Source organism: Prionailurus viverrinus, chromosome A1 (assembly GCF_022837055.1).
Source record: "Prionailurus viverrinus isolate Anna chromosome A1, UM_Priviv_1.0, whole genome shotgun sequence".
In the NCBI taxonomy this organism is placed as follows: Eukaryota; Metazoa; Chordata; class Mammalia; order Carnivora; family Felidae; genus Prionailurus; species Prionailurus viverrinus.
In genome coordinates, this window is record NC_062561.1 from 8,695,671 (window position 1) to 8,715,979 (window position 20,309).

General features: G+C 43.5%; 1 protein-coding gene across 3 annotated transcripts in view; it reads left to right on the forward strand.

Annotated features, from left to right (window-relative positions):
- Positions 1 to 20,309, forward strand: part of MTUS2 (microtubule associated scaffold protein 2) — a 637,113-nt gene that overhangs the window by 445,227 nt on the left and 171,577 nt on the right. For all 3 annotated transcript variants that reach the window (XM_047860755.1, XM_047860746.1, XM_047860761.1), the window contains exon 6: positions 14,612 to 14,773. In XM_047860755.1, coding sequence (XP_047716711.1) covers positions 14,612 to 14,773 — 162 coding nt within the window. The remainder of the gene's footprint in view (positions 1 to 14,611; positions 14,774 to 20,309) is intronic.

The following is a 20,309-nucleotide window of genomic DNA, read 5'->3' on the forward strand; positions in this document are numbered from 1 at the left end:
TTTTTCTTCTGCCTCCAGCTGGAGAAAACACTGTGCTTTTAAAGGGCTCGTGTGATTAGGTCGGGCGCACCGAGATGATCTCCATTTCCTAATGGCAAATGTGCCATATAACATAACCTAGTCATGGGAGTAGACTCTATCACATTCACCATCCTGGGGATTATGCAGGGAAGGCACTCCAGGGACCAGAGGTCTTGAGAAACGTCTTAGAATCCTGCTCACCATGCACACCTTGATTAAATCTATGGTCAGAATTTGCCACTATTTAAAAAACAAAAAAATGGAGTGGCCCAGGGTTTTGTCCCTATCTGCTGTCTAGCACTTCCCCAGAAGCCTCCTTAGGGAAGGAGACCTTGACAGGTGTTGAATTTCATAAATATTTTAGGGAACAGTTTATTCCATATCTGGCTTAAGCCCCAAGGCTGCAGACTGACCCATCCTTTCCTTTCTGAGTGCACAGCCTATGGTGTCTTACCACTCAGGCTGGAAAACAAAGAAGGTTCCAGCCATTATTCCCCATACCTACCTGGCCCATGGCTACTGACCCTTAATTAAGGTGAAGCTTTCTCAGGATTCTGTTTTCTTCAGCTGTACGTTATGACTAATGAAGAATCCAGCTTTTACTATTGGTTAAAATGTTTCCTCTTATAAACTTCAATTTATGAACTTTAAGCTCCATGAATAATATTTATACTTGGTCTTCTGTTTACAAACATTCTTCGGTTTTCTAGATCTTTTTTTAACCACAAAAACAAAAAGTTTAAGGGAACTCATCAGCTGGTCCTTGCTCGGTTGGGGGCTGACATGGAGAGAAGGCATGATTGTGTGCTGACAGCGGGGCCCAGTGCAGATGGTGGGATGCCCAGCCCCCCAGAGATGCAGGGAGACCCTGGGTGTTTGTCTGTGCCTGGTGGGCACCCTCACCATTCTGTAGCACAAGACTGTTGTGCTACAACACAGTAGCACAAGTCCTCTGTTGGAGGACCCAAAGAGGGGGATAGGAGTATGCATAAGAGTTGAAGCTCATGGGGGCACAAGCTGGGTGTCAGAGATTCCTAAATTCCAGAAAGCAAGAGACAGGCCTGGCTTCCCTGCCTCGGGGTCTAGTGTGGAGGCTGCTGGCACCTTCCACAAGGGATTTCCCTGTGGAAAGTGGCCAACTTAAATCTTTGGTTGCATCTCACAAGATTTGAAGGCTTTAAAGGGGTTATAAAGTACACTTATTAGGTTGTTTATGATAATTTGCAAAAACAGTTTGAATGATGTTTGCTTGAATGATCTTATGATAAGTTTTTAAATAGCGGAGATTTTTTTTTGGCATGAATGATGGTGGGGACAGCAGGAACCAGACATAGCTTAACCCATAAAAAAGAATGGAACTAGGACTCTTTCAACTTTTGAAATTTTGTATTAGAAAAGACTTTCAGGAAGAGGATTGTGTTCCTAAACTAAGGAATGAGCATAATGTTTTTCAGAACCATGGAGAGGGGAGTCTGCCATTTATCTAGTGCTTACCGTGCATGAGATGTGATACACATGGTCTGATGGTCCCAGTGGTGGTTGTTCCTCTGATGTTAGAAAGGAGGACACAGATGAAAAAAGGTAATGGCTGACTCAGGACTGCCATGTTCTCAATGCTGTAGCAGCACCTCCCCCGGGGTTCAGTGACCGTGGTCCCCTTTCATCCAAGGCAATAGCCAGAAACACACAGGCAGCCATAGGAAAGAAAAGGAGAACTCTCTTTCTTTTGTTTTGTTCTGTAAGTCCAGCAATTTTAATGCTTTAAAAAGTGTTTATTTCTTAGTGGGATTCTTATAAGGAGTGACGTCCTCTCTATTCAATAACCATGATAATTTAAACTCCTCAAAGAGCATCACCATCTGTCTCCTATTGGGGTTTCCCCCATGCAATTTCTTTTTTTAAGAAAATACTTTTTAAAAAATATTTGTTTATTTTTGAGAGAGATAAAGTGTGGACAGGGGAGGGACAGAGAGAGAGAGAGGGAAACAGAATCTGAAGCAGGCTCCAGGCTATGAGCTGTCAGCACAGAGCCCAGCGTGGGGCTTGAACCCACAAACCACAAGATCATGACCTGAGCTGAAGTCAGATGCTTAACTGAGCCACCCAGGTGCCCCCAAGAAAATAAATTTTTTAAGTTTTTTAATTTATTTTGAGAGAGAGAGCATGCACGTGTGACTGGGGGGGGGGGGGGAGGGAAGGGCAGAGAGAGAGAGGAGAGAGAGAGAACTCCAAGCACGTTCCATGTGCAGAGCCTGATGTGGGCCTCAAACCCATGAACCATGAGATCATGGCATGACCTGAAATCAAGAGTCAGACACTTAACCGACTGAGCCACCCAGGTGCCCCTCCCCATGCAATTTCATTTGAAATCAGTTGCTATTTATGTTCTCAAGATATTTTTATTTGGACTTTAGTACAGCAACTGGGGATTCAAGGTTTTGGACTGAGGCCGTCAGCATCAGGAAGATTTCAGTCCAGCTTCTCAATCTTGAATGCAATTGGTCAGAGTAATATACATGAAAAGCAGGTGAGCTTTGTTAAAATACTCTTAAATATCAAAGACAGCGTATTCATACAGTTCTCATTGGCCTAAAGGGTTAACCAAAAATTTCCAATCAAAAGTTATTAAAGAATTAGCTATCACACTAACCCAGCAGGATTTTAGATATTACTAATTTCGTCTTCCACCAAGACAGGTAAATAGTATATTTTGCCTAAATGTTTTAGTCTTTCAGCTAGAGCAGTGGTTCTCAACTGGAGATGGTTTTTGTCCCTGGAGGATGTTTGGCAATGTCTGCAGACATTTTTTGATTGTCACAGTACAGGGATGGGCAGGGAGAGAAAGTGCTATTGGATCCAGTGGGTAGAGACCAGGGATATTGCTAAGCATCCTACAATGAATGCACAGCAAAGACTCCCCTGGTCTAAGATGTGGACAGTTCTGTTGAAAACTCTGGGCTAAACAGAAAGTGCCCTGAAGTTGTTGAGAGACACAACCGGCATGTTGAAAGAGGGGGAAAAAAAGGAAGATGGCTATCCTCACGGACCCTGAAGGGAGAGAGGGAGTTTTCTAGCTCCAAGGAGGAGGGAGAAAATTCTTGGAGTCCAGGTGTTGAATATTATGGTGCTTGCCAGCACACCTCCTTAAAGCCACTCTGCTGTTCATTTCCCAAGAGGCTCTGCAGTTACTTCTCCCTGAAAGGTTTCATATTCCCCAGATGCTACTGGGTAGAAATGGTTCTTTTGGGGGCGCCTGGGTGGCTCAGTCGGTTTAGCGTCCGACTTCAGCTCGGGTCACGATCTCGCGGTCTGTGAGTTCGAGCCCCGCGTTGGGCTCTGGGCTGATGGCTCGGGGCCTGGAGCCTGCTTCCAATTCTGTGTCTCCCTCTCTCTCTGCCCCTCCCCCATTCATGCTCTATTTCTCTCTCTCTCTCTCAAAAATAAATATTAAAAAAATAAAAAATAAATGGTTCTTTTGAAGAGTGCAAAAACTCCTGGCTAGATGGAACAATCCGGCTCCTTCCAGCAGTCCCTACAGTGTTTGTAAATATATGGGAGAGGAGGTTGGGTCTCAGTTGCAGTGAGCCACTTTTTGGCATTGGACTTGGTCTCTCCTGGTTTGAACTTGGGTTGCTGCCAAACTGGGGCTCACTAAAGCAGTGTTTGACATGGAATAATCCATGAGACCCTCAGGTGCCTCGAAGCAGCTAATTAAATCCGTGACACAAAAAAGGCGACTACAATAGAGCACAAAATCTGAGCTGTAGAAATGGAACACCTAAACTTTCTTATTGCTCTATTCATAAAAGCTGATACAGAAGCCCTTGATCATTTCTATCATTTCTTACACCGTACTAATAACTTCAGCAGAATTTAAATTGAGTTCAAATCAGATGTGCTTATCTTTTAACAACTCCCATATTAAGTATATAATTAAAATGCTCCAGTTTAAATATTTTCCCCAAGGTATTAACTACTAAAAGATTCACACAGCGATGAACCAGGGCGTTCAGGGATGGTGGCTCAAGCTTTTAAGCACTTCAGATAGGGAAAAGGGATTTGTTACAACTGGACTAATTGATATAAAAAAGGAATGGAAAAAGTTGCTTTTAATTACCCAAAAGTCTCTCGATATGTCATATATTAGCCCTCGGTCTTTTAAGTAACTAACCTGCATCAATATTTGACGATGTCCTCTCCTTTGCGAATGTGCCTTGGTAAATATTAAAGAGAATTTCTCAAATTAAAAGTAAGCTTTAAGTCATTTATGTGCTGGGAGCTCAGAAGTCCTAGGCTGGGTGATGCTGGCATTCACCTTCCTTGGTTACTTCTGTGATTTTAAGAGAGATGGTTTTATTACCCCTGACCTTTGCTTTCTTTGTTAACCAGCTGGGTCTTTCGTAGAGTAGCTCTGTTACCTAGAAGGGAGTTGAGAAGATACTATACAGAAGGTGGCACTTAACCAGGCTTTGAAGGACCTATAGACTGGCCCACATTCCAGACTGTCGCAGATCGCTCAGATGGGGACCCAGGGGTCACATTCACCAGGCCTACGTTTGTAAAACTATGAATCTCATTTTATCAGCTCACCTGCACCCATATTCCCCCTACTTCCTGAGAAGAAATAGGAAAGAGGACCCTCTCTGCTGTGTATTAGTATGGACTCCAGAAGGAGAAGGTGAAGCTTTTCTGGAGTGCCTGGGGACAGCGGGGGGATAGAGAATTGGGGGGACAAAGGTATTTTTCTTCTCCTGTGATGATTTAGTCGTGATGGCTGTCAAAAGAAGAAAACATGGGGGATTATGCCTAGTCCCGGGGCCCTGGGGAGACTGTCTGCTGGAGCCTTAGGAATGTGTGAAGGTGGAGGTTAGCCATCGATGTCCGCATTCATGACTTACAGATACCATCTGCTTCTGCAAGTGAGAGGGAGGGTTAGGGAAGTCTCAAGGGTATTTCCACAGGGCTCGCATGGAACAGGATCTCCTAAAAAGCGGTGCCGTTTGGTGTCATGTGGTCTAGATGGGGAGCTCGAAGAAATTCGCTGATAAGAGAGCTTCTTCTTCAGATGCTGATGCTCCCGCTGTTGGCGACAGCTAGCGTTTACTGGATACGAGACACTTTGCAAAGGGCTTTCTGTGCACTTTCTCATTTAATTCTCAGATTCATAGAGGGCCAATAAATAAATAAGCCATTTCATAAAAGAGGCTTAATTAAATTTGCAAAGAGATTATTACTAGTACGTTTCAAATCTGGTATTGAATTTGGGAAGAGCCTGTGGTGTCATGACTAGGCTATGTATGATACCCTTCTTCTTCTTCTTCCTGTTATCTTACTGCCAAAGCCCAGCCGGAAGAGCTCAGGAGCTGAGGTCCCTGCAGCAGGAATCCAGGAAGTTCCTGTGGACCTAGAGGGATCCTTTCCCACCTAGCCCCTGACCTCCAGAAGTGTGCCCTGCCCCCTCATAAGGATGCTGAGTGTATGAGGATGTGTCCTCTGGTCTAGGGCTGGAATAAGTTACTGGCCTCCTGGAGTGCTGTGTTGAGAAAGACTCTGAGGCCACCTCCTGGCTTAGTAAGAAGTTAGCACTTGCTCTAGGTCAATAGGGAGTAGTGAAATGTACGCTGTATGTCTTTCTTTCCTTAGGACTTAGGCTACTGGGGAAAGATGGCTATAGAAGGAACCATCGTTCTCTAGAGCTTCCTCGTTAGAGCCAGATCCCCAGAAGTGATCCCAGTTAAAGCCTTGGAAAGATAGGAAGCCACAAGGGATGGGTGGCTGGAAAAAGAGGGAGGAGGGGATAGGCTGATGGGGCTGATGGGCTTCAAATGAGGCTCCATGGTGGGTGAGTGGGCAGACCTCAGTGATACCATTCACTGAGTGCTTATATGTGCCACATGCTATTCTGAACACCTTATTCTAAACATGTAATAACTGTCATAATATGACAACTCTAGTTAGTAGATACTGCTCTTATCCCCGCCCCCCCCATTTAAAGATGAAGAAATGAGGCACAGAGAGGGTAAACAACTTGTCCAAAGTCAGACAACTAGTAAGAAGTGGCTCCAGCATTTGAACCCAGGTGGTCTTAACCACTTAACCGTCAGCCTCTCAAACTTTATCAAAGCCAGAGATTAACGCTTAAGGTGAGACTAAAAATTTGCAATGCGATCTAGAGAAGTATTAGGTAAACGGTACCCTCTCTTGGGGAGAAGGGTAGTGGTGCTTAGGCAGAAAGACAAAAAATGTTAACTTAAAGGAAAGTGTTTCCATTTGAATATGGTCTACATTAGTTACAGGTGTACAACACAGTGATTTGACAAGTTTATACATTTTGCTGTGCTTGCTCACCACAAGTGCCACCACCACCTGTCCCCACACCACGTTATTCCAGTACCATTGGCTTATCCCCTGCGTTGTGCCTTTCATCCCCGTGACTTGATCATTCCACACCTGGAAGCCTGTACCCCCTACTCCCCTTCACCCATTTTGCCTAAGCTCCGATTTTTGTCTGTTTATTGTTTTCAAAAATGCTCAAAGCCCACCATACCACACCATGGACAACCCCCGCCCTTTAAACAACAAATGCCCAACGTGGCCATGCTCAGTGCGACTACATTCACAGGAGCCGTTGGGGTGAGCATGGAGCTTTTTGAGAGCCTGTGGGCTCAGAAGTTGGGAAAAAGAAGCGTCTGTGACAGGAAGCCCTGGCCATGGGACACATCAGCACCGAGTTACTTTCTTCATTGCTACAGCGTTTCTCGAGCACAGCCTTGATTATGGCAGAGCAGGAAGTGCCCTGGGGAATCCTGCCTGCAGTTAGTTTTTACTGTTCTTGATGCGGGAGGTAAGGCGGGAAAGCTAGCTGGAACCAGATAGTGGAAGAGCTTGAATGCCAGAGAGCATTGGTACTTACTTGGAAGACTGCACTGAAATGCTTGTGCTTTGGGGAGAATAACAAGGCACAGTGAGGAGGGTGAACTGAGTGGGGGGGGTGGGGGGTGGGGGGAGGAGACCTGACACTATTGTCTCTCCAAGAAGTGCCAAGGGACAGACCCTGGGGGTAGGGGATGGGGGGGGTGGGAGGCACAGGAGCAGAGAGGGGATTTAAATCTGAAGTCCAGAATGGACACGGAAGCACAGTGACTTGCATTGGTTGATAAAAGGGAAAGAGAGATTCAAAGATGACTGTGGCACCCCATCCTAAGTTTCTAGAATAATGATGATGTCATTCATAAGAAAGAATAAAAGAGGTGAGGTGCTAGTGTGCAGCTGAGGGAAATGATTATGTGTCACCCCTTCCAGGAGGCTGTCCCCAAGCACCCATTCTCCTTCACCCTTGAGATTCCCTCTAGCTCTGCCCCTTGGCGTTTCTGTCTGGGCATGTGTTTGGGGTGTGAGTGCCCCCCCCCCACCGGAAGGTATATGAGGGCTGGACCATGCTTGTCCTGGGACCCCTGCCTAGTGTAGAGCCTGGAAGGCTTAGTCTACTTCCTTTTGACAAAGAAATAGCCTTGCTGAAATCGTAAGAGAGCGGGTTTCCTTTAGCTCTTTAACGCACAAAATGAAACATACACCTGGGTTGAAATATGCAGGAGGTGGGAAATAAAACATTCCGTTGGTACTTTAATAATTAAACTCAATTTTGCCACCAGGTGATAACTGCTGCTAAATCAATCAAATATGCATCAAGTAGGCAATCATGCAGCCAGAACATGATACAACTTGATTGCCTGGAATTGTTAAAAAAAAAAAAAAAATCAGCGAAGAGAGCAGTATGATCATTATAATATGTATAAATATTCAAAATCAATGAAACATGTTAGTTAAAGTTTGGCTGTAATGCCCTGATCGTATTAATAACGGCTTTGCTTTTCTTCTACAGCCTTCCTTTTAAGAACCTCATTCTGGTCTGGTTAGTGTCTGTCCCTCATTGCCGACCTTTCTTCTTTTTAAGATTCAGGTTAACTTCTTGGCATTCCAATGGGTGAAGTAGTGAAAGAGCACATTGGAATATGGATCAGAAGCCCTAACATCTCATCCAGACCTCAGCCGTAGCCAAAGTCACCCTTTCGAGAAGGTTGAATAGGTACCACCCGTTTGGCAGGGGAGCGTCAGGTATCCTAAACATTCACACTTCCTCCTCCCAGTGCCTGCCTTTAGTGCAGCCTCTTCTGGCCTGAATTGCATGTGTCTTCCACTGTCTGTCCTGTAGGACCGGAGTAGATCAGATATACACCCAATTTTGTGAGAATAGATGAGAAGTGTGAAGGGGGTTAGGGAGGGATTAGGTATCATCCTCCTCGTGTGGGAACTTGTACAAGAGTATATCACCTGGAGGGGCGCCTGGGTGGCACAGTCGGTTAAGCGTCCAACTTCAGCCAGGTCACGATCTCGCGGTCCGGGAGTTCGAGCCCCGCGTCAGGCTCTGGGCTGATGGCTCAGAGCCTGGAGCCTGTTTCCGATTCTGTGTCTCCCTCTCTCTCTGCCCCACCCCCGTTCATGCTCTGTCTCTCTCTGTCCCCAAAAATAAATAAACGTTGAAAAAAAATTAAAAAAAAAAAAAAAAGAGTATATCACCTGGAGCACCGACACCACATTGCGATCCCACCAGTGATGTGTGGAAGGTTCCAGTTTCCGCACGTCTCCCCCGACTTGGCTATTGTCTGTGTTTTTTATTATAGCCACCCTCGTGGGTTTACAGTGGTTTCTTTGGTTTGCGTTTCCCTAGTGTCTAAAGATGTCGGGCATCTTTTCATGTGCTTATTGGCTATTTGTATATGTTCTTCGGAGAAATGTCTACTCAAATTCTGTGTTCATTTTTAATTGAATTATTTGTCTTTTAATTGTTGAGCTATAGATCTTTATTCTGGATCCTAGACCTTTATCAGATAAGTGATTTGAAAATATTTTCTTCAATTCTGTAGGCTGTCTTTCCTCTTTACTCATAGTGTCCTTTGATGCACTAAGGCTTTTATTTTGATGAAATCTTATTATCTATTTTTTTCTTGAGTTACTTGTGCTTTAGATGTTATATCTAAGAAATTATTATCTAGTCCCAAGGTCATTAAGATTTACATCTATGTTTTCTTCTAAAAAATGTATAATTTTAGTGCATACATTAGGTCTTTAATCCATTTAATTTTTTTTAACGTTTATTTATTTTTGAGAGAGACAGAGACAGAGTGTGAGCGGGGGAGGGCAGAGACACAGGAAGACACAGAATCCGAAGCAGGCTCCAGGCTCTGAACTGTCAGCACAGAGCCTGATGTGGAACTTGAATCCATGAACTACCAGATCACAACCTGAGCTGAAGTCAGATGCTGAACCGGCTGAGCCACCCAGGTGCCCTGATCCATTTTAAATTAGGTTTTGCATATGGTGTGAGGTAGGCGTCCAACTCCATGAAGGTTTGATAGACTTGATCCACCAGCTCAAGGATGTAAGCACTGTGGGTAATGAACTCTAGGAGCCATCCTGGAGGGAGAGGAGAGCAATCACTTTCTTCTAGGATTTAGTGCTGACTAAGCATAGTTGTCCTGGTGGTTTAAAGAGAAAAATACAGTGCAATTAGGTTTATAAATTCAACTGGACCCAGCTCGATTCTGTAACCATGCAGAACATACACCTTGCAAATTCTCACACTCTAATGAAGGCGATCTTACCTTCCAAGCAGGAAGTGGATGATATGATGATTTGGATATCTGCAAAAGATGGCCACCATCCAGCAGTGAAATAGCAGGCTTTTGTCCTTTAGTTACTGCAATCAGGGGAACACCTGCAGACTTCAGTGGTGATAACATAACAAAGTTAAGAATGGCATAGGGAGATTCCCTCGATGACGTGTGATTGTTTACGAACAACGTTACCTTTCCTCCCTGCGTCGTACCCCTCACCTGGCATTTATTAGCCCTTGCTCTCCGTGGTCTCCTGCATTTCTACATGTCTCCTGAACAGAGGTATTGACAGCCCTACCCGCTAAATGCCGATGTTGCTTCAACTCCAAATATCCCCACAAATTTTGACCCTTAAGGAGTACTGCCACTGATGTGGTATTTGCTTTTTCATGGAACTCTGCCTTCTCTGTATCTCTCTCATCTAACAGCCACCCACAGTAGACTCGGAGCTCAGCGTATGTCTGCTGATCTTGAGTGAAATCTGTGCGCGTTCTTCCTTCGATCTGGTTGCAGTTCAGAAAAAAAGATTTAATTGTATCTGTTGGAAATTCTGACCACTTTTCTTGGAACTTGACAAGTAGATTCTAGAATTGATATGCAAGAGAAAGAGTCAAGAATATTTGGGTCAAGACCGTTGTAAAGTGAACGAGCAAAATTGGAGGTACTTGTCTTGGGCCGGTTCAGCGTGCCAGCCTCGTCTCACGCGATGGTAAATCAGTGTAGTATTGGGATCGTGAGAGACAAAGAGATCAATGAAACAGAATATAGAGTTCAGAAATGGAGCCTCGTGAGGCAGAGTGGATAGGCATTCACCAGATGATTTCCCTTTTCTCCTAGGCGTAAACGGAGCTTACGCTCCCCAGCCAGTGGGCCCATGGCAGAAGTGATGCACTCCACTTCTAGGCCTGACCCATAAAATCCTTCCATGAACAATTCATTTTCTCCCCAGCTGCGTGTTAATGTCTCTTGAGAGACCCAGGGTAGGGCAAAAGCAGGAGATGGAAGGAACCCGAGTCCCTGCCTGGAATAGAGCTCCCCAGCACAGCAGATCATCCGGATTACCTGTGTGAGATGATTCACGATTGACAGAGAAACTTCTGTTATGTTAAATGACTGAAATTTGGGGGTTGTTAGCTTAGTCTAACAATCAGGCCTGTATGGAAGCTTGATACTCAACAGCTGGCAGTGAAGGGACTGCCCAATGCACGGGGCTGGGATAACTGGCTGTCTGTATAGAAACAGCAGCAACAAATTCCATCCCTACTCCATGCTCCATCCCAGATGAATTGATCTAAAGTTAAAAAAAAAAAAGTTTTAAGCCATTTAGAAGAATACACAGAAGAACATCTTTATTATCTCACGTGGAGAAGGAAAAGCTAAGATTCATAAGGTACCAATCAAGTGGAGACAGAAAGACGGAGAAAATTTAAAATATATACCAATAAAGGATCAGTATCCAGAATATTAAAAAAAAACAACCTCCTCTATGTCATTTAGAAAGGCAAAATAGTAGAAAAATGAGCAGGCATCTTATAGAAGAAAAAACTTGAATAGCTAATAACTATATGAAAAACATGTTCCACCTCCCTGCCTCCCCGAGACCTATAAATTAAAGCCAATGTCATCAACTAATGAAAGTCTGACAGTCACGACCTGTGGTGGGTGTGAATTACAACAGGCAATTTTGGAAAGCCATTTTGAACATCCAGGAAAGTTGAACGTGCTTATGCCCTGTGTCCTAACAGTTTCTTTTTTTTTTTTTTTAACGTTTATTTATTTTTGAGACAGAGAGAGACAGAGCATGAACGGGGGAGGGTCAGAGAGAGGGAGACACAGAATCCGAAACAGGCTCCAGGCTCCGAGCTGTCAGCACAGAGCCCGACGCAGGGCTCGAACTCACAGACCGCGAGATCATGACCTGAGCCGAAGTCGGCCGCTTAACCGACTGAGCCACCCAGGCGCCCCCCTAACAGTTTCAGTCATGATGGAACCAGCGATAGTCGGTATCTCTTAAGCGTGGTGTTCCTTTCTGTTCTTATTCTCACCGTTTCCTGGGTCTCAAGTCGCTCAACATATGTTTTAAGGACAATCATACTGGATCTCTTTAGTCTTACATCCTGCTGTTGCTGTCAGATTTATTTCAGTCCTTTCCTTCCTTCTCACAGAGAGCAGCCCATCTGAGAGCAATCTCTGGATACTTGGCCAAGTCCTAAGAAAAACTGATTGGCTGTAAGGACTGGCCGCTGAGTTGAAAACTAACCTGTGTGTGTTCATAACTGACACAGGAGGGTTCAGTATGCACAGACACCATTCTGTTTTCTCGTGCCCACTCTTGGCATTAACGTTTACAAATTCATTTTCGTTAGCTCTCTCACTTCCCACAATAGCCCTGTGAGGTCCATGCTCCGTATCCCCACTTACAGATGAAGAAACTGAGGTGTAGGGAGGTGGAAGGGGAGGAGATAATATCCACCCCCCTAGTTGTTCTGCTCCCCGGTCTGCACCATTTATCCAGGTGATAACCTCGATGGTTCAGGCCAGATTCGGGCTGGTTGGCAATGAGAGAACTGGATTAGACACATGAACCACTTCCACTGACTGAATCCTTCGGAACATTGTTCTGGCTTACACAAGCCGTTTGTTTATTTCCACGTGTTTCCTTCCTCTTAGCAAGCAGTGGTTTAATGTGGCCTGCATTGTGAAGCACCCAGAGCATTTATAGAATTCGGCAGTAATTCCCAAATTCTGCGTACTTTTCGCTTACTAAATAATGAGTCTTTAATTACTGGCTGACTTAAGCTGGTTTTCAAAGAGTGATGCTGTTAACTGCCAGCTGTATCCCACAATGGTGGATAAGAATAGTGTTCTATTTTATTTTATTTTACTTTCTTTTCTTTTTTTTTTTTTTTTCGTTAATTCAAGACCTCACTCAGAGGAGAGTACATCACCCACGTAGCTTCCTTGACACTTTGTTCTTCAAACAGATGAATTACTTTCCAGCCTGGAAGGCCGCCGAATCTCTAAGTTGACACGTTCTCTGAATAATAAATTTCACATAAGAGGATGATGCCAGGTGTAAGAGGGTTTGATGAAAGGACATTTGAACTTTACCAAAGATACAAAATATTTCCCTTCTTAAGAAACGTTAATGAGGAAAAGACCCTGTGAAACTTTTTATGTTCAGTTCGGCTTCCAGTACACGTTTTAGTGATAGATTATTCGGGCAGTATGTCAGCAGTAGGCTAAACAGTAGATGGCTCCAGGTGAAATATATCCAGTCCCTGAGCCCCCTCCTTCCATCTGAAATGTCCTACAAACCTCCAGACATCCTTTCTACAATTGGACTGGTGAGCTCATCGTATGGTTCAGAAGCTCAGACTTCTTGTCTTGTAGGTGTGTGGCATCCCTTTTCCTGATGAAGTTTCTGGATTAATCATATGCTTCCTTTTCTATCTGATATTCAGGATACAGTGCAGATCCTTTTGGTGAAGTTTCGATGCATTTGTTGTTTGCGTAGATCAAAAGCATTCTCCTAGCCCTGTTGAGAACTATTTAAAACCTTGTACCGACCTTAAAAGAGCTATAGGACGTAGGTTTTGTGCTGGGAAATAGCACATTCTTTATCTTTCCTTCTCGGATACACTTTTCTTTAGAAACAAAGCAAATCTCACGAATTTTAAAGAGACGTTCCGTTCGGGTCTTCAGAGGGAGGAAAGCAGCAATCTCTTACCCTAAGTGGGTGAATAAAATTCCTGGGTGTTTCGAACACTGAAGCCATTTGAATAATGTTATCATTTTTATGCAGGCCCTATCTAAATAGAATGTTGTGCCTGTCCTTTTAAAATGATGAAAACAAAAAATTTAATCTTCTCCTAAAATTCTGTATACTTCTTCCAGCTGTCATTGCATATTTTCCATGGTAGATGGTCGCGTTTCTAACCGGATAGCTTAATTCCAAATGAGCTACAGTTCCAGTACATTCAGGCTCTGTTTCGTGGATTAGGGCTCACAGCTGTACTCAGAGGTGTATTTAAAGGACTGACGCTTTCACAAGGATTGGATGGTGTTGTCATTGTCTTTAAGAGACTACAAATGCATAAACCATAGCAGTTTGGGGGAAGATCTAGAAGAACACGTGGGGCCACAACCACCTTGCGTATTTAAACCTGACACATGTCCCAATATGCCATCTGCTCACAATGTCAGAGCAGCCATTCATAAACAAACTGTCCCGTAGACACAGAGTGTCTGTATTTCTGTGTTGGATGGCAAACTGAAATGACCAATAAGTGTCTTCTGCCTTTGCCGTCAACTAGGCTCTAACTCAGGGGCTTCGTATTTCGATGAGGCCTCAGCTTTCCAGGAAAAAAAAAGAAAAAAGCTTTGTGGATTTTGAGGAGATTCTCTGTGCCCATGGTCCTCACCCCTCTGTCTTCACCCCAAGCCTCTTGTTCCGAAGGTAAAATAACTTGGGGTAGCAGGGAGTTCTGCACAAGCTCCTTGGACCAGCCGTGCACGTACGGGTCTGATTCTCACCTCTCCTGGGTCACTCACACTGGTTTTATCCTCTGTGAGTCACTAAATAAACGTGTGTCGTATGCACATTATACAATGATACATCCACATAAGCAAATTGTGTGTGTCTGCGCACAGGTGTAAAATCTTCAAAGGCTGCCCTTGTCTTTTATGGAGTCCCTTGCACAGAGCATTGGAATGACAGGCTTTTCTCGGAGCCTAAAGGGAGCTCTTTTCCACATCTGGTCCCAGAGAAAGGCTTTTCAAGGCCACTCACGAAGAGTCAGGTCAAATTCTAAAGCAGATGACGGCGTTACGATTGGTTGGCAATTGCAAATGGCAAGGAGGGCCCAATCCATTTTTCATGAAGTTATAATTAACATCCTGTCTGCCTCCCACAGGGTCAACCTTTGGGAATGAAGACCAGCCAGCTCCGAAGGCGGCTCTGCCTTCCAAAGACGCACCCAAGGGGGCCAGCCGGGCGACCCCTCCAGCGTCCTCCAGTGTGACAACACCCCGCCGGAGTTTGCTTCCAGCGCCCAAATCCACATCTATACCCGCTGGTAAGACTGTGTGCCTCGGAGAAGCTCTACAGTGGAGTGCCTTTTCTGCCTTAAAAAGTCTTTTCAGACTCCCCATGTACATCAGTTATTTAGATGGGATGACAGATGAGTTTCAAATGGCATTTAAAATTAATAACAACAATACCACTATTTTCACTTTCACGCATTCCTGTGTTTAAATTCTCACAGCTTCCTCTCTCTCCTCCCCAGACTCTTAACCTATTGAATCACACAGTTTTGTTTGGGGGGGAAAAAACCAAAACAACAACAAAAAACAAGAATCAAGCTATTTTAAGCCGATTGGCATTTGGCTCTGGAGGCCCATAGGACCAAACTTCTGACTGCTCCTCTGGGGGTGAGTCATGGAACCCTACGGGAGCCGCTGCCTCTAGAAGGATCTGAGAGCTCCCTTCCCCTCTGGCTCCAGGCTCATGCCACCAAAGCTGGAATCCAAACGAATATACCGCCCCCCGCCCCCGCCCCCCGCAAACTTTTTTTTGGAAGATAACTGAGAAAATGTGAACATAGTACTGATACTTTAAGTGTGATGTGGCCGTTGTGATTATATTTTTATAAGAGTCTTATTTTAGCCATTCACACGTGAGATGATATGCTGTCTGGGATTTGCTGCAAAGACACTTGGGATGATGGCAGGTGGAGTCAGTTTACCGGTGATGAAACAACACTGACCACAGGTCGCTCGTTGTTGAAGTTGGTCAATAGAATAGATTCCACTAACTAGACTGCTCTCTCTACTCTAGCATATACATAAAGTGTTGCATAATAATATGGTAAACTGTGTCAACAGAGTGGCTGCTTTAGTTGAAGGAAGGTTAAATGGAAATCAGGTATGTCAGGTGTGGTAGCAACCCAATCTCATGTGGTTGTGCCACTCTCATGGTAGGCCCATGAGAATTTCATTATCGGGCTAGCTGGGTGGCTCAGTTGGTTAAGCGTCTGACTCTTGATTTCAGCTCAGTTCGTGATCTCACCATTCATGGGATCGAGCCCTGCCTCTGGCTCTGCCCTGACAGCGCAGAGCCTCCTTGGGATTCTCTCCCTCCCTCTCTCTGTGCCCCTGCCCTGCTCATGTGCTCGCTCCCTCTCTCTCAAAATAAATACATAAAAGTTTTTTAAATTTTCATTATTTTTTCAAATAGTTCGGCTACATAAGAGATTTCTGAAAGCCATGTGATCTTGATAACAGGAATTGTCTTCCACTTTGCATTACTTCATAAAACATTCTAATGTACTGAATCTAATTTGGTCCTCACAGAAACTCTGAGAGGGAGGCAGAAAGCTTTCTTTTACAAAAGAGAGACGGACAGACCACAACTCAGAGTGTGAAACACTTGTCCAAGGTCATCTGATGGCATCAGGAAATAAACACATGTTGTGCGTGTTTCCAGTGCCTTTTCCGTAATATTATCAGTATCAGATGGGGGCGATCAAAATTCTGTCATCCACAGTGTGTCTATTATAACATCAAGTTTCGTGTTACCACGAAGGTAGCAGTAAGAGAATGGCACCAAGGACTTCTTGCCTCAGGCTACGTCCTCCTTGAGATGGCCTGGTATAGAGTTCGGGGTGGTGCCCTGACCACTGTGTTGGCTTCTGTTACTCCTGGCTCGTAGCTCAGCACCCTGATACGCAATCTGGAGGTTTTCCTTAAAATTCCAAATAATGCCTTTAAGAGAAGTAGGAGCCTTTTCATAGAAGCTGAAATCGTGTGTGTGTGTGTGTGTGTGTGTGTGTGTGTGTATGTGTGTGTGTGTGAAAACACTCACCTAGCCCTCCTTGAGTGGAGACGTGTGTGTGATTTTCTCCAGAGGCAAAATTTAAGTCTGTACTTTCTTGGTTCCTTCTTATGATGAGCCATCACTTTCTTTGTCAAAAATTCAAGTATACGTTCTTTCAAGCTGACCTACGAGGCATCCAGTGGATTTACTGGACTTGCTCTTCTAAGTTAAAAACATGATGATGATAATTGCTTTCTTCCTTATTCCAGACCAACATATGTTGTATTGTTGCTCTTCCTTGACCAGTTCAGTTACTGGGTTCCTGAGTATCTGTGCTGGGGATAGACTAGTCTGGAGATAGAAAGATGAGTGAGACACAGTTCCTGTCCCAACAAGGTTCACAGGCTGGTGGTAGAGAAGCACAAAAAAATAGTTGCAGAAACATTGTTAAGTGTTATAATGAACTATTATTATACAGTCTAATGTTGATCATCTTGCTTGGCCTCAGCCCAGCCAACCTCATGGAGCGGTTTATGTTGTAGTGCTAGCTGGTCCTTCTGTCATAGGATGTCTGGGGGGCTCAGTTGGTTGAGCGTGCAACTCTTGATTTCAGCTCAGGTCATGATCCTAAGGTCATGGGATTGAGCTCCATGTTGAGCCCCACACAGAGTGTGGAACCTGCTTAAGATTCTCTCTCTCTCTCTCTCTCTCCCTCTGTCCCCCTCTGACCCTCTCTCCAGCTCGTGCCCCCCCCCAGCTAAAATTAAAAAGGAAGGAAAAAGAAAGATATGTTCTTTCCTTTCCCCATCCATCCCATCCATCAAGAGAATAAGATCAGTGAGGGAGAAGCCATATTTGCTTTGTTGCCCAGCTAGGGTAAGGAGACCACACACATTGCTTAAAATCCCAGAGAAAATGGAATTGAGATGTCAGGGAAAGGTATGGATTGGGAAAATGAAGCCAAAAGCTCATTTTAAAAATGTCAGGACTTTGTCTTCCAAGTTTTATCTAATTCTAACACCTAAGGCTTTCTTGCATTTCAAAGTTATTGCTAAAAGGTGAATTTTATCACTGCACGTTAGCTTTGCATTTATCCCATGGGTTGGAATTTCTAAGTTAAATAAAATCTAGTTTCAGAAATAAAATCAGCTTTCACATTGCCTTGTGTCATCAAAGCTTCTTAAAAATGAGAAGGTAGGGGCGCCTGGGTGGCGCAGTCGGTTAGGCGCCCGACTTCAGCCAGGTCACGATCTCGCGGTCTGTGAGTTCGAGCCCCGCGTCGGGCTCTGGGCTGATGGCTCGGAGCCTGGAGCCTGTTTCCGATTCTGTGTCTCCCTCTCTCTCTGCCCTTCCCCCGTTCATGCTCTGTCTCTCTCTGTCCCAAAAATAAATAAATGTTAAAAAAATAAAAATAAAAAAAAAAAAAAAATGAGAAGGTAGGCATGCAGATTACCACTAAATCCCAAATCATTGGATTTCTTGGGACTGTAAGGTGTCTGGGTATGTTAATTACTTAGATAATGCCAACCCTTGTTTTTTTTAACCTGTGTTGTTGGGAACATTTCTGAACTGCAATGCTCTGCTTCTTTCCCTTGGCGATTCCAGGCAAATGATGGCAGAGCTCTTGTATCTTTGGGTCATCTGCTCAATTACTGTCATCCATAATTGTAGATGCAACACGTTTCCCAACAGAAATACCCTGGGATGCTTGGGCTGTTGCTTTAACCTAGATTTCATCCTGGTTCATTCATTCAGGAAACATCTAAGTACTTATTTTCAGCCATAGGGTGACTTGGATTCAAGGATAATTAGAAAAGTTCTTGCTTTTAAGAAGCTTACACTATGGTACACCGAGTTATAAACCAATAAATGGAGTGAGTGCAAGAGATCTATAGTCTTAACAGCTGGATTCTAGTTAATTCTAGCAGACCAAACATTCAGAGTAAAGTGGATTAAGAAAAAATGACCTGAAAAAGTTTAAATTAAATATGATAGGTTTTTATTATTTATTTAATCACTTTCCCTTTGTTGTTTATTTAATCATTTTCTAACTTATTTATTATTTAGTTGTTTTCTGACTTCAGAAAAGATCCAAAGGAGCATGCAGTAAAGGGCACAAAATAACACAGTTGCAAAGATAAAATTCCAATAAAAACAGGAAAATCCTGATGAAACTAGGCTCAGTTTCCTGGCTCAAGAGCAAAAGAAGAAATACAATCAGAGTTTGGAAAAAGAGCATGTCATTTCTTCAGAAGAGAGAAACTTATTTCCTAGCGCACACTTTTAAGATTTAATTCTGTGGATTAAAAAATACATACGTTGAACAACATAGTGGACAACAACTTTGTTGTAAACCTATCTATTGTGATAATAAAATAATTAGAAAAGAGTTTAAAATTCCGGAATAGGGAGGGGCGCCTGGGTGGCTCAGTGGGTTAAGCGTCCAACTTCGGCTCAGGTCACAATCTCATGGTTCATGGGTTCGAGCTCCATGTCGGGCTCTGTGCTGACAGCTCGGAGCCTGGAGCCCGCTTCGGATCCTGTGTCTCCCTCTCTCTGCCCCTCCCCTGCTTGCAGTCTCTCTCTCTCTCTCAAAAATAAACATTAAAAAAATTTTAAAAAGATTTTGGAACAGGGAAGGCTTTTCTAAACATGACATGAAACCTTGAAATGCTTAAAAACTGATAAAAATAGCTATGTAAAAATTTATAATTTTCCACAATGAAAGACATAGAATTAAGGAGATAGACTGAATGAAAATGCTGCAACAAAGCGTTCAATGAAAATAAATAGGAAAGATACAACTTAATTGGAAAAACAGAAGAGATGAATGGGTAATTCACACAGAAGTACAAAATAGTCAATGGTCATAAACATAGGAAAAGATGTTCAAATGCACTAATAACTAAATGCATTTAGCTTTTTAAATGAGATACCATCTTTTTCATTCAGATTAGAAAAAATTAAAAAGGTTTATCACAGCCGGCATTAGTGAGAACACTGCAAACGAACACTACAGTGTTCGTTAACAGGAATATAAATCTGCACAAGCTTGTAGAGGACAATTGGTCACCTACAAAAATTTAAGCGTATATAATGTGTAATCCAGTGTTTCTGCTTCTGGGAATCTCTCTTACAAAAATTCTTGCTTAGACAGCAATGACATCCAAGTACAACTTTTTTGGCAACAGTGATTACAATATTAAAAAATTGGAAACAATCTAAATATGCATCAATATGGAGATATTTAAATAAGCTATGATATTCACTAGACTGCTGTTTAGTCTTTCAAAAAGAATGATGGGGGCACCTGGGTGGCTCAGTCAGTTAAGCATCTGACTTCGGCTCAGGTCATGATCTCGCAGTTCGTGGGTTTGAGCCCCGCGTTGGGCTGTGTGCTGACAGCTCGGAGCCTGGAGCCTGCTTCCAATTCTGTGTCTGTCTCTCTCTCTGCCCCTCCCCTGCTCTCACACACACACACACACACACACACACACACACACACACACTATCTCTCTCTCTCTCTCTCTCTCTCTCTCTCTCTCAAGAATAAGTAAACATTAAAAAAAAATTTTTAAATAATGATCATTACCTCATAGATCTCGGTGTGGCAACAACAGAAAGTTCTAGTGTTTAGTGCTAAACAAACACTAGTTAGTTAAAAGATATATACTGAACATCCTGTCCATGGCTGTTGCCAAGAATTTTAGAAGCTTAGCCTTGGTCTTTCAATAGTCCTTTTTCTCAAAATTTTCATGAAAAGTTTTTCTGCTGTTCATGTCAAATACAAAATCTCA